Below are 13,204 nucleotides of genomic sequence, written 5' to 3' on the forward strand. Positions count from 1 at the left end.
ACACCCGAGAGAGAGGATACACACCCGAGAGAGAGAATACACACCCGAGAGAGAGGATACACACCCGAGAGAGAATACACACCCGAGAGAGAGAATACACACCCGAGAGAGAATACACACCCGAGAGAGAGAGAATACACACCCGAGAGAGAGAGAATACACACCCGAGAGAGAGAATACACACCCGAGAGAGAGAATACACACCCGAGAGAGAATACACACCCGAGAGAGGATACACACCCGAGAGAGGATACACACCCGAGAGAGAATACACACCGAGAGAGAGAATACACACCCGAGAGAGAATACACACCGAGAGAGAGAATACACACCCGAGAGAGAGGATACACACCCGAGAGAGAGGATACACACCCGAGAGAGAGAGAATACACACCCGAGAGAGAGAGAATACACACCCGAGAGAGAGGATACACACCCGAGAGAGAGAGTACACACCCGAGAGAGAATACACACCCGAGAGAGAGGATACACACCGAGAGAGAGAATACACACCCGAGAGAGAGGATACACACCCGAGAGAGAGAATACACACCCGAGAGAGAATACACACCCGAGAGAGAGAGAATACACACCCGAGAGAGAGAGAATACACACCCGAGAGAGAGAGAATACACACCCGAGAGAGAATACACACCCGAGAGAGAGGATACACACCCGAGAGAGAATACACACCGAGAGAGAGAGGATACACACCCGAGAGAGAGGATACACACCCGAGAGAGAGGATACACACCCGAGAGAGAGGATACACACCCGAGAGAGAGGATACACACCCGAGAGAGAGGATACACACCCGAGAGAGAGGATACACACCCGAGAGAGAGGATACACACCGAGAGAGAGGATACACACCGAGAGAGAATACACACCGAGAGAGAGAGAATACACACCCGAGAGAGAGAATACACACCCGAGAGAGAGGATACACACCCGAGAGAGAGAATACACACCCGAGAGAGAGAGGATACACACCCGAGAGAGAGAGGATACACACCCGAGAGAGAATACACACCCGAGAGAGAGAGAATACACACCCGAGAGAGAGAGAATACACACCCGAGAGAGAGAGGATACACACCGAGAGAGAGAGGATACACACCCGAGAGAGAGAGAATACACACCCGAGAGAGAGAGGATACACACCCGAGAGAGAGAGGATACACACCGAGAGTTTGATTGCGTTTGCGTGCGGTTTTTCTCTCAGACTCGGCCGGATATTTATCAGGCGCTGGAGTTTGTGATATAAGTGTTAGTGATATTTTACTCCGTGTTTGCTGGGACTGTGTGTGTGTGTGTATGTGTGTGTGTGTGTGTGTGTGTATGTGTGTGTGTGTGTATGTGTGTGTGTGTGTGTGTGTGTGTGTGTGTGTTGAATATCTGAATGCTCAGTGTAGAGTGTTCTGAGGTGAACGTTAGATCAGAGATGAAACAGAAGTGTGGCGTGTTTTTCTCTCCCACTGCCACACGTTACCGAGCGAAAGCAGATATTCGCAGGAACAGAACCCGAGGCCTTCTGAGAAACATCATTACTCTGTTCAGGATGGAATTGATTTCATTTAGTAAAATATTCTTTTCATCTCTGTCTGTTTACGTCACACACACACACACACACACACACACACACACACCACTTGTGGTTGTTCTGACCTGAATTTTCTTATTTGTTGGTAATAAAAAGGAAATTAGAGATGAGAAGGAGGAAATGAAGTGATGAAGTGTACGTTAGAAATAAGTGGATACGCTTCATTACCCAGATAAGCAGGTGGAAATTAACAGCGTTATACAAGTCATGAAGAGCCATGAGTCATTCTGCCGTGTGTGTGTGTGTGTGTGTGTGTGTGTGTGTGTGTGTGTGTGTGTGTCAGATGGAGGAGAAGAACAGGCAGCTGCAGGAGAGGTTGGAGTTGGCTGAACAGAAGCTGCAGCAGACGATGAGGAAAGCAGAAACTCTGCCGGAGGTAGAGGCAGAACTCGCACAGAGAATAGCAGCACTCACCAAGGTAGCACACACACACACACACACACACACACACACACTGTGTATATATACTATAAATACACATGGTTCTGAAAGAATCCGTAGCTTGCTATCGTGAAGCCCGTGAAGCTCAGGATAAAGTTCTGGAACAGTATCAGTAAGAGGATAACTCTCAGCACGATGCTAGCAGCACCATGCTTCACAGTGTGCATGGTGTTCTTAGTCTTGGCTTTGTGCCCACTTCACATCTTCAGTTTTGGTCTCATCGGACCAGGGGACCTCTCTCCACACGTTTGCTGAGTCTCCTCCATGGCTTTTGGCAGAATCCAAAAGGGATTTCATACGGCTCACCATCCTTCCAGGAAGCCCAGCGTTGGTGCGTGTCCTGGCCGTGACCGGTCCCGTGAACAGCTCCGCACATCTGAGCTGCAGATCCGTCCAGCTCCTTCAGACATACCCTTACCGTGAACCAGACATTCCAGAATAGCTGGAGCTTTACAGCTAGCGAAACGCGCTGGAAGTTGCTCATTAATTGCTCGAATTAGGCCGTTATATTTCTACAGAACTATTTCGGTTCCAGACTACCAGTTAGTCTGATGATTACTGTTACCATAGAAACAGACGACGATGCCGTTCACCCGACCGTGCAGTAGCCTGACAACGTGTTTTAGGCAAATACACACATTGTTCATGCCATATTTGTCAAACTACAACAGTATTGTTTAAAGCCCGGTGTGAAACACCAGCTCGGCTCTCGGTTTGCAGTTAATGGGTCTCAGAGGGAGTCACCTGCCCAGTGGACATGTTTTACGATTTTGCGTTGTGATAAAATGTGTTCGTGTCGAACAGGCAGAGGAACGACACGGCAGTATTGAGGAACGAATGAGGCATCTGGAAGGGCAGCTGGAGGAGAAAAACCAGGAACTTTTACGGGTGTGTGCCTTCTTACAGCTAAAAAAATAACAGCGTCAATGAACATTTTACACATAACTGAGTAGATAAATATATATAACTATTAGCATAAATGTAGCATAAATATACATATATATATATATATTTCTAATTTTTCAGTCCATTTAGTTTTGAATGTGTTTGTGGATTGATGTTACTGTGATGCTGGCAGCTTTACAGGTTTTCCGTAATTCGTAAGGAGCCGTAAAAAGACAGCAAATGCCTACTTTGTACAGATTTATGTATAATTTATCATTTCACAATTTATTGTTCTTCCTCTGAAGTGCAGAAAATGGTGTCTGGTTTAGCAAATCAGTGGTTCTGAACCCGGGCGAGATCGGAAGGGAGGGGGGGTGGGGGGGGGGGGGGTGGGCGCAAATTCAATCAAGAAAAAAAAATAAACACCGTCAGGGCATCATGTGGGGACTCTGTGTATTTTCTTGCTTTTCAGATAGAATGTGTATAAATGAAAAACCCCGCTGTATTTTCTTTTTGCTGGGGAGAGGCGGAGCTTAGCCTGACTTTTATCTAGCTGCCAATTATCTATCTATCTATCTATAAAAACAGATGATAGATTGTGTTATATATAGACAGATGTTATATTGAATGCAGATAATCATTATACCTGGTGTAATCGGATACGGGGGGGTGGACGGGGGTGGACGGGGGTGGACGGGGGGGTTAGTTATGAAGGGCTGAGAAGCGCTGGTATAAATGCTTTTGGTGAAAACACAGTTAGCGTTGAATTAAATACAACTTGTAAACAGTGCTGTACATGGTAATAAACTCTATGCTAAACGAAAAGTAACAAAATATGCAAATGTATAAATGTAACGTGTAAAATGAAATGAATGACATCGTGAAAGATTATTATTTACGCCATTAGCATAACGGTGTATTTAGCCGGCAGGTGACACTGAGAAGGTGTGATAGCGGATTGTTTCGTTTCAGGCTCGTCAGAGAGAGAAGATGAACGAGGAACACAACAAGCGTTTATCAGACACGGTGGATCGTCTCCTCACGGAATCCAACGAGCGTCTACAGCTCCATCTGAAGGAGAGGATGGCTGCTCTGGAGGAGAAGGTGCTCTTTTCTGTGTTAGTTATTAATAAACCTGTCGTTTCGGATCATTCTTTACTACATTTTGTTTGGAATATGTTAGCAAATAAGGAATATCTCCTCCATTCGTGACCGCAGCGTTCCATCGTGCTTTCGCATCATTACGTCTCGACGTCAATACTAACGCTTCCTCCTTAAATTTGCTACGTGATTTATTTATTTATTTATTTATTTATTTATTTATTTCTCCAGAATGTATTAATACAAGATTCGGAGAATTACAGGAAGCAGCTGGAAGACTCCATTCACGAAAAGGTAATTAATGTCCAGTCTGATCTCTTGTATCGTCCAGACTGTCACTGTCCATTTGTTAGGGTATTTACGGTAGCCTTGCTACTCCGGTGATTACGGTAATGAGCTGTATCTCAGCAGCAGGATCAGAAAGTCATCTTCAAGTGACCTGTTCTCATGAAAGATTTCTGTGTTAAACACTACTAAGCTTCTTAGCTTGCTATGTTATTATGGCATATAGAACTGTTTCTAATGCCACTGTTATATAAATGAAATGTATTTTATTATGACTGTTCTGGCAGACAGTTTAGACCTCGTCAGTTATACATGGTATGCAGTGGTTCTGAAATACTACTCACTCGACTGACATGTATTTCTCCTTCGTTTCTAAACCGGAAGTCAGTTCTAGCATTTTTCTAGCATCAATTCCCCCAAAAGGGAACAGCGAGAAAATGAAAAAAAAAAAATCAAATTAAAATACAAAATTATTTACAGATTCCAACACCCTGATTGTCTAAAAGACAACACACACACACACACACACACACACACACACACATATTGATTTCATTCGCATTTAACGTAGCCATCCCCTACAGCTGTTTTTCAGTAATAACTGAAATCCCGTGATTACGGAATATGTATCTAGTGATCATGATGATTATATAAGTGTAGAAGATACTGCATGACCATTCGTTTATTTTATATTATACTACAGCTCACAGGTAAGACAGAACAGCTGCACTGGTGAGATTGATATTCTGTACACTTATGAGTATCGAGGTAAATCGATTTGTTGTTGTGTGTGTGTGTGTGCGTGTGTGTGTGTGTGTGTGCGTGTGTGTGCAGTCCCAGTTGGCAGAGGAGATGGACAAAATGAGGGCTGAACTCGATCAGTTCCGAATCAGGGTGGAGCCAACACTGTCACGGTGAGACATACGAGGAGTCCTGATACCAGAACATAACAAACACGGCAGAATGTTTAAACCGTGTGTGTGTGTGTGTGTGTGTGTGTGTGTATGTGTGTGTGTACGTGTGCATGTGTGTGTACGTGTGTGTGTGCGTGTGTGTGTGTGCGCGCGTGTGTGTATGCATGTGTGTGTGCGTGTGCACGTGCTTGTGTGCGTGTGTGTGTGTGTGTGTGTGTGTGTGTGTGTGTGTGTGTGTCAGGTCTCACCTGGACGCCTCCTCAGATCTGCGTTACTCTCTCGGTTCTCTTGCTGACTCTCAGTCTGATTACCGCTCCACTAAAGTGATGCACCGAACAAGAAGAGGACGCATGGGGCTACGCCGTGACGAGCAGAAGGTACACACACACACACACACACACACACACACACACACACACACACACACACGGGACATTTTATCTTGGTCCATCTACCATATAGGTCACTTTCTAGCCTTATAATTACTCTGTGTAGCTGGAAAAGTACAGTAAAAGTATTGGCACCCCTCGAACTCCTGTCCATCCCCACTGATAATAATCACATTTGGATCAAATCAAACTTGAGAAGTTGTGCCTCCTTCCACATGGGGATGATGGTTAATGTGGTTTACACTGTGGGAACCCTGTCGTTAAGCAACCAATAGATACAGACACTGCGCATGAGCTAGCTAAGGACTGAAGGAAGTTCGCTAGCCGTTACATCTTTTCTACTGACAATGTATGAACAACACAGAACAATAAGGAATATCAGAATATCTTCCTCAGATGTGTTGTAAATTGCTACGAGGCAGTCAGCCTGTGGCACCGTGGCACTGAGGCAGTCAGCCCGTGACACCATGGCACTGAGGCAGTCAGCCCGTGGCACTGAGGCAGTTAGCCTGTGGCACCATGGCACTGAGGCAGTCAGCCCGTGGCACCGTGCCACTGAGGCAGTCAGCCTGTGGCACTGAGGCAGTCAGCCCGTGGCACCGTGGCACTGAGGCAGTCAGCCTGTGGCACTGAGGCAGTCAGCCTGTGGCACCGTGGCACTGAGGCAGTCAGCCCGTGGCACCATGGCACTGAGGCAGTCAGCCCGTGGCAACATGGCACTGAGGCAGTCAGCCTGTGGCACTGAGGCAGTCAGCCCGTGGCACCGTGGCACTGAGGCAGTCAGCCCGTGGCAACATGGCACTGAGGCAGTCAGCCTGTGGCACTGAGGCAGTCAGCCTGTGGCACTATGGCACTGAGGCAGTCAGCCCGTGGCACCGTGGCACTGAGGCAGTCAGCCTGTGGCACTGAGGCAGTCAGCCTGTGGCACTGAGGCAGTCAGCCCGTGGCACCGTGGCACTGAGGAAGTCAGCCTGTGGCACTGAGGCAGTCAGCCTGTGGCACCGTGGCACTGAGGCAGTCAGCCTGTGGCACTGAGGCAGTCAGCCCGTGGCACCGTGGCACTGAGGCAGTCAGCCCGTGGCACTGAGGCAGTCAGCCCGTGGCACCGTGGCACTGAGGCAGTCAGCCCGTGGCACCGTGGCACTGCTGAGGTGTTACGGGAGCCCAGGTTGCTGTGATGGCGGTGTTCGGCTGGTGTGTATTGTTGCTGTGCGGTGTATACGGTATAACGAATGTTTCCACGCTGCTTTAGGCGAAGTCTCTGGGCGAACACGAGTGGCGCTCGCAGCAGCTCGGCGTGTTGGGCTCGCACCCGTTCGAGAGCGATACCGAGATGTCAGACATCGACGACGACGATCGGGAGACGCTGTTCAGCTCGATGGATTTGCTCTCGCCCAGCGGACATTCGGACGCTCAGACCCTCGCCATGATGCTGCAGGAACAACTCGACGCCATCAACAAAGAGATACGGTCAGACTTCAGCCGGCACGCCGCCGTTTCTCACTGTACCATGCGTTCTGATTGGCTGAGAGAGAGAAGTACGGATGATGACGTTTAGAGCGGTTTACCGCCGGTGTTGAGCGGCGGACGCGGGAGGTCCGGGTGTGGTGTGGTTCTGTAGCGGTTCAGAGAGTAGCTAACGTTAGCTAGCTAGGTCTTTTGCATTAAGAAGATACTGTGCAGGCAGAAGATCTAAGCGCTGTTTAAGAGCAGTTCGTTTTCTTTACAAGATTAACTTTCTATTTCAATTTTCTATTTTAAATTCTATTTCTGTTTAAAGTGAGCTGATTTATTTGTCTTTCCTTATGTTATTGGTTATTTATTATTATTTATTATTATTTATAACAACACGGGAGCGTAAATACGGAGTTCGTTACTGGTAGCGGTCCATCTTGCTTTTATACGTTGAGGCATGAGAGTCAGTAGAAGAAAAAAAAGAGGGCGGGGCTATAAATATTATTCTGGGGGAAAACTGGAGGAAGTAGTCATTATTAAGTAGCTCTTCCACATTCAAAAAAAACCTGCTCTCAGCCGCAGAAGCCCCGCCCATAAAGCGCATGATATGTTTGGGTTTTTTTTCCCCACCTAAGTTAACCACAAGCTTCAGAAACTCGAAGGACGCAATCTGATTGGCTCTTCCGTGTGACTGGATTGAAAACGTTTCCAGAGTTATTAGAGATTTGTTTGAAACAGATAATTAAATATTATCGTTGGCGCCGGCGGTTTAAACGACTCCTTCCTGCACCGTGTGATTTAAAAATGAAATAAAATTTTTCAAAAACTTTCCAGAACGTTCCAGAAGTCTGGCGATGCTGAATCCCTGTGTTCCCTCTAAAACATATCACACCAGGAACCGCCTGATTTTCAACATACACTACGTCCGAGTAGTTAAAATGGTGGAAATATTGTTGCTAAGCAACTGGGAAATACAGACCCAGTGCCTAAGATAGCGAAATCCTGAGGGAATTGATCTAGATTAGCGTGTAGCCGTTAAATCTTTTCTGTGCACACTGTAAAGACTCGAGTGACTCCAGAAACGAGGCAGAACTGTCAGGAGCATCAGCATTTACCTCAGATGTGTGGGAAGATTGCTGAAATTATGATTTTGCTAGATAGCATATAGCCATTAAGAACTGTGTGTGTGCGTGTATGCGTGTGTGTGCGTGCGTGCGTGTGTGTGTGTGTGTCCAGGTTGATTCAGGAGGAGAAGGAGTGTACGGAGCAGCGGGCGGAGGAGATCGAACACCGTGTAGCCAGTGTGAGTTTAGAGGGATTGAATCTGGCGCGTTCGCTCATCACCGCCTCGGCTACTGCGTCATCGCTCGCATCATCATCACCACCCAGCGGGCACTCGTCCCCCAAACACACACCCCGCAGTCCCGCCCGCGACATGGAGCGCATGGGGGTCATGACACTGGTACACACACACACACACACACACACACACACAGAACTCTTGTCCTTCTTCCTCATGTCCTTCCTCTTATTTGTCTTAATTTCTTCTTTCTCTTCTTTTTAAAAAAAGAAATCTTTATCCTCTGCTATTTCTGCTCCTTATCCTTCGTTCTTTACCCGTCTGTTTCTTCTTTCCTCGTATTCCTTTTTCTTCTTCTCTCTTCTTTTTCTGTTTTTTTCCCCCATGCTATTTCTGCTTCTTCTTTCTCCTTTGTCTTATTATTTCTGCTTCCTGATGTCATTCGTGGTTTTATTTCACAGCCGATTAGAACTTTCCGATTAAAGGACGCAGCTATTAAAGGGACAATAATAGGAGAGAAAACGCACACCACAAAACGGCACGTAAAATCCAAACCCTGAGATGAATGAATACTGAAGCCCTATTTAGACAGGATTAGTTTACACGTAGGGGCGGGGCAGAGTAATTATTACTGGGGTATGTCTGGGATTTTACTCACGTCTTCCTCCACATGCCATCGTTTCTAGGGACTGTGCGTACCTGGGTCTGGAAAGATTACGGTGTATTTTCTGAGCAGTAGAAATAACTGCAGTTCATATATATATATATATATATATATCCTGTCTGATTTGACATTTTGGTAAAGTGTGATATTCTGTGATATAATTCTGTGACATTAATGCTTATGTTTCTGTTCTGTGTTCCAGCCCAGTGACCTGAGGAAACACCGGAGAAAGGTATCGCTTTATTTCCCAGCATGCACCACCTGCTCTGCTCTAATCTACTGTGTATTTATAGTCTCTGTGTTTATGTTTGTGTGTGTGAGAGAGAGAGAGAGAGAGAGAGCGAGAGAGAGAGAGATACATGTGTGTCAAGAAGAAAGGTGGTGCTTTATTCCCTATTTCCCACCATGCACTTTCTCCTCCTCTGTCTGCCATGATATGCTCAGTATTTATAGTGCAAACTATGAACAGTGTGTGTGTGTGTGTGTGTGTGTGTGTGTGTGTGTGTGTGTGTACCAGATCGCAGCCGTGGATGAGGACGGCCGAGAGGACAAAGCCACCATAAAGTGTGAGACGTCTCCTCCTCCAACGCCTCGTCATGTCCGCATGACACACACACTGCCTGCTTCCTCTCACAACGATGCACGGTGAGTGTCTGTCTCACACACACACACACACACACACACACACACAGATACTTCCACAAGAAATGTTGTGTATAGCACCACTATATTGAAGTTTCATAATAGTGTTTAAAAATGTTAAAACCAGATAAAATATTAGGAATTATACGCTAAGGGAACTAGGAACTAAGGGAACCTGGAAAATTGTAACTAAGGGAATTGGGTACTAGAATCCAAGGGTACTTGGTGCTAAAGGAAGTGGAAACTAAGAGAACTGTGACTTAATGAAATTGGGAGCTAGAAGGTAAGGGAACAGTGAAACTGAGAGAGCCAGGAACTAAGAGAACTGAGAAAGAGGAACTAGGAGCAAAAAGAATGGTGAACAAAGGGAATTGGTAGCTATAAACTAAGGGGACAAGGAAACTAATAAAACTAAGATTAAAAGGAACTAGTAACTAAGAGAACTAGTAACTAAGAGAACTAGTAACTAAGGAAATAGGAAGTAGAAACTACAATTAGAAACTAAGAGGCCCAGGAATCTAAGGGGACTAGGAACTAAGGGAACCTGGAATTGGGAACCAGGAACGAAGATGACTGGGAAATATAAACGAAGGGGATCAGGAAACTAATGGAACTACAAACAAAGGAAACTGTAAAAGAGTAAATAAGGGAATTTGGTACTATAAACCACAGGATCCATGAACTAAGAGAAGTAGGAATTAAGAGAACTGTGACATAAGGAAATTGGAAACTAGTAAATACAACGACTAGAACCCAGAGGTTCTTAAAAACTAAAAGGAACTGAAGGAACAAGGAACTGAGAAGCAGGAGCTAAGTAACTGGGAATTGGGGACTAAGGGGACTAGGAACTAAGAAAACCATAAACTAGGAACTAAGAGAAATGGAGCTGGAAAATATGAGCGACGGGAACTAAGAACTAAGAGGTCTGAATGTGCCTCCCAGTAAAATTTCTAAATATTATAAAATCTGTCTGATATTTCTAATAATCATTTGTAAAATAATTGAATGAAACAAAAAGGGAGAGTTTCTCTCACGATTGTTAAACAAGCGAACACACATGGGGTTGTGATGCCTAGTTTGGGAACTCCTGGAATATTGAGGACCCCAAAAACTAGGGGGACACGATGGAGACAAAATCAGGGTGGGCGTGATTATGACAAAAATCTTGGTGCATGTAGTAGTAACGTGTGTGTTGTGTGTGTCTTGCGTGTGTTTGTGTAGTCTGGCCGCAGCGTTAGAGGCTGATGCGGCTCTGAGCAGTGTAGCCAGCAGTCAGGACTCACTCCATAAACAACCGAAGAAGAAAGGCATCAAATCATCCATCGGCCGCTTGTTTGGCAAAAAAGAGAAAGGACGACTGGGACACATGGGGAAAGAGATGATGGGACCAGGACCAGGTACCACACACACACAAACACACACACACAAACACAGAATTCCTGTTGTGTTGAATATTTTGTCTTCAACAAAAGAACACCAGCCTATCACACATCTTCATCTTATTGTCACTTTAGGTGGAATTTCAGATGTGGAGTTGCTTGCTCAGGAAATGGCTGTGGGGAAACTGGGCACTCAGGCTGAGAAAGACCGCCGCATAAAGAAGAAGTGAGTGTTTTAACTCTGTAGCGTTATTACAGGGATTAATCATTAAGAGGCCATAACAATAAAAAAAAAAAATAGAGAAACTGTGCAACTAGAAACTTTTAGAACAACTGAAAACTCAGGGAACAGTGGGAACTAGGGTACGTTGGTAACTGGAGAAGAGAGTAAACTAGGGAATATTGGGAAGTCGAGGGACAGTAAGAAATACTGAAACAGAAGAAACTAGGGGGACACCAATGAATAGGAAACACGGGGAACATTGGGAACTAAGGAGACACTGGAAACTAAGGACAGTGTGAAATAGGATAGGATTTAGGGGGACACAGGGATCTACGGGGACACTGGAAATTAGGGGCATACTGGGGACCTAGCAGGATAGTGGGAATCTTGAGGACCCCAAAAACTAGGGGGGACAGTAGAAACTAGGGAAACAAGGGGGGACACTGGAAATAAGGGGGTACTGGGAACTAGTGGGGAAGTTTGAACTATGGCAACACTGAGAACTATGTGGACCTGTTGAAATGGAGGGAACACTGAAACTAGGGAGACGCTGGAACCTGTGAGGACACTAGGAACTAGGGAGACCGGGGGAACTAGGAGGATGGTGAGAACTAGAGGTACACTGGGAAATTGGGTAACAGTGAGAACTAAGGGGACATTGGCAACTGAGGAGGAGCAGTGGGATGACAGAAACACTGGAAAACTAGAGGGACAGTGAGAACTACCAAAACCTAGGGGAGGTATGGAAGTATGGAATAGTATGTGGACACTAGGAGCTAGGGATACTGTGGCCCTGTTCACGCCTGGCATTAACATGTGTCCTGGGTGATCGGATCATAAGTGGTCAGCACTAAGTACAGGTTTGATCAGGGTTGAATGTGTCTCGAAGCTGCACTGTGATCCAATCACTCAAACCATATTTGGAGGTGGTGTGGGACGCATATGGCCAAATCACATCTGTAGTGTGAATGAGAATGCATCTTGATTCATCCCAGAACCCCTTACTCCAGGGGAATCAACGTATGAAATCCAATCACAAGTGGTCACTGGAGATGCATTCATAATGCCAAGTATGAACAGCTATGCATCTCGGCTGTCCACTTGTGATCCGATCACCGAGGATGCATGTCATTCAATCACTTTGGACACAGGACACACAGGCCCAGGTGGGAATGGGGTCTATGAGATCTAGGGACTCTGAAAACATCGGGAAAACACTGTGGAATACTGGAAACTAGGGGGACGTGGGAACCATGCGGACACCAGAATCTAGGCACGCAGTGAAAAATAGTGGAATACTGGAAATGGGGGGGGTTGTTGACATTGGGAATTTGGTGGAATACTAGAAACTAAGCAGACTTTGGGAAATTGGTGGAATATTAAACACTAAGGGGCCATTGGGAATTTGGTGGAATACTGGAACTATGGGGGCATTGGGAACTAGGGAACACTGAAGACAGGTGGATCTAGGCAGACACCCAAAACTAGGGGGACATCAGAAACTACGGGGGAACTAGGAACTTGTAGTATACTGGAAACTGCAAAGGACAGTGGGAATGAATAGAATACTGGAAACAAATTGGACAGTTCAAACTTATGGAATAATGGAAACTAGGGGGCAGAGGGGCGCTAAACTAGGGGAACTGGAAAGAAGGGAACAGTACACACTTCAACAGAAAAGATACACTGGAACTGGAGAATAATGGAACAGTAGAAATTTGAGACCACTGGGCACTGTGGGTTACTGGGACTAGGGAACAGTAAAAATTAGGAACTAGGCAAGTAGTGGGATCTAAGAGAACACCAGAAACTAGGGAAACTGTGGAAATGAGGAAAATACCAGGATTATGCTGTGCTGTAGGGAACAGTAGAGGGTTTGGTGCACCATTAGGGGCAATGGAGCCTAGTGGACATCTAGGGTAC

General features: G+C 45.9%; 1 protein-coding gene across 1 annotated transcript in view; it reads left to right on the forward strand.

Moving 5' to 3' along the window:
- ppfia2 (PTPRF interacting protein alpha 2) overlaps nucleotides 1-13,204 on the forward strand; it is a 98,640-nt gene that overhangs the window by 59,801 nt on the left and 25,635 nt on the right. Inside the window, exons 8-19 of the mRNA XM_053650779.1 lie at nucleotides 1,887-2,021; nucleotides 2,849-2,932; nucleotides 3,902-4,033; nucleotides 4,262-4,324; nucleotides 5,150-5,229; nucleotides 5,471-5,606; nucleotides 6,871-7,088; nucleotides 8,310-8,535; nucleotides 9,240-9,269; nucleotides 9,555-9,682; nucleotides 10,901-11,076; nucleotides 11,194-11,284. Coding sequence (XP_053506754.1) covers nucleotides 1,887-2,021; nucleotides 2,849-2,932; nucleotides 3,902-4,033; nucleotides 4,262-4,324; nucleotides 5,150-5,229; nucleotides 5,471-5,606; nucleotides 6,871-7,088; nucleotides 8,310-8,535; nucleotides 9,240-9,269; nucleotides 9,555-9,682; nucleotides 10,901-11,076; nucleotides 11,194-11,284 — 1,499 coding nt within the window. The remainder of the gene's footprint in view (nucleotides 1-1,886; nucleotides 2,022-2,848; nucleotides 2,933-3,901; nucleotides 4,034-4,261; nucleotides 4,325-5,149; nucleotides 5,230-5,470; nucleotides 5,607-6,870; nucleotides 7,089-8,309; nucleotides 8,536-9,239; nucleotides 9,270-9,554; nucleotides 9,683-10,900; nucleotides 11,077-11,193; nucleotides 11,285-13,204) is intronic.

The sequence above is a fragment of the Ictalurus furcatus genome, chromosome 19 (assembly GCF_023375685.1).
Source record: "Ictalurus furcatus strain D&B chromosome 19, Billie_1.0, whole genome shotgun sequence".
NCBI lineage: Eukaryota > Metazoa > Chordata > Actinopteri > Siluriformes > Ictaluridae > Ictalurus > Ictalurus furcatus.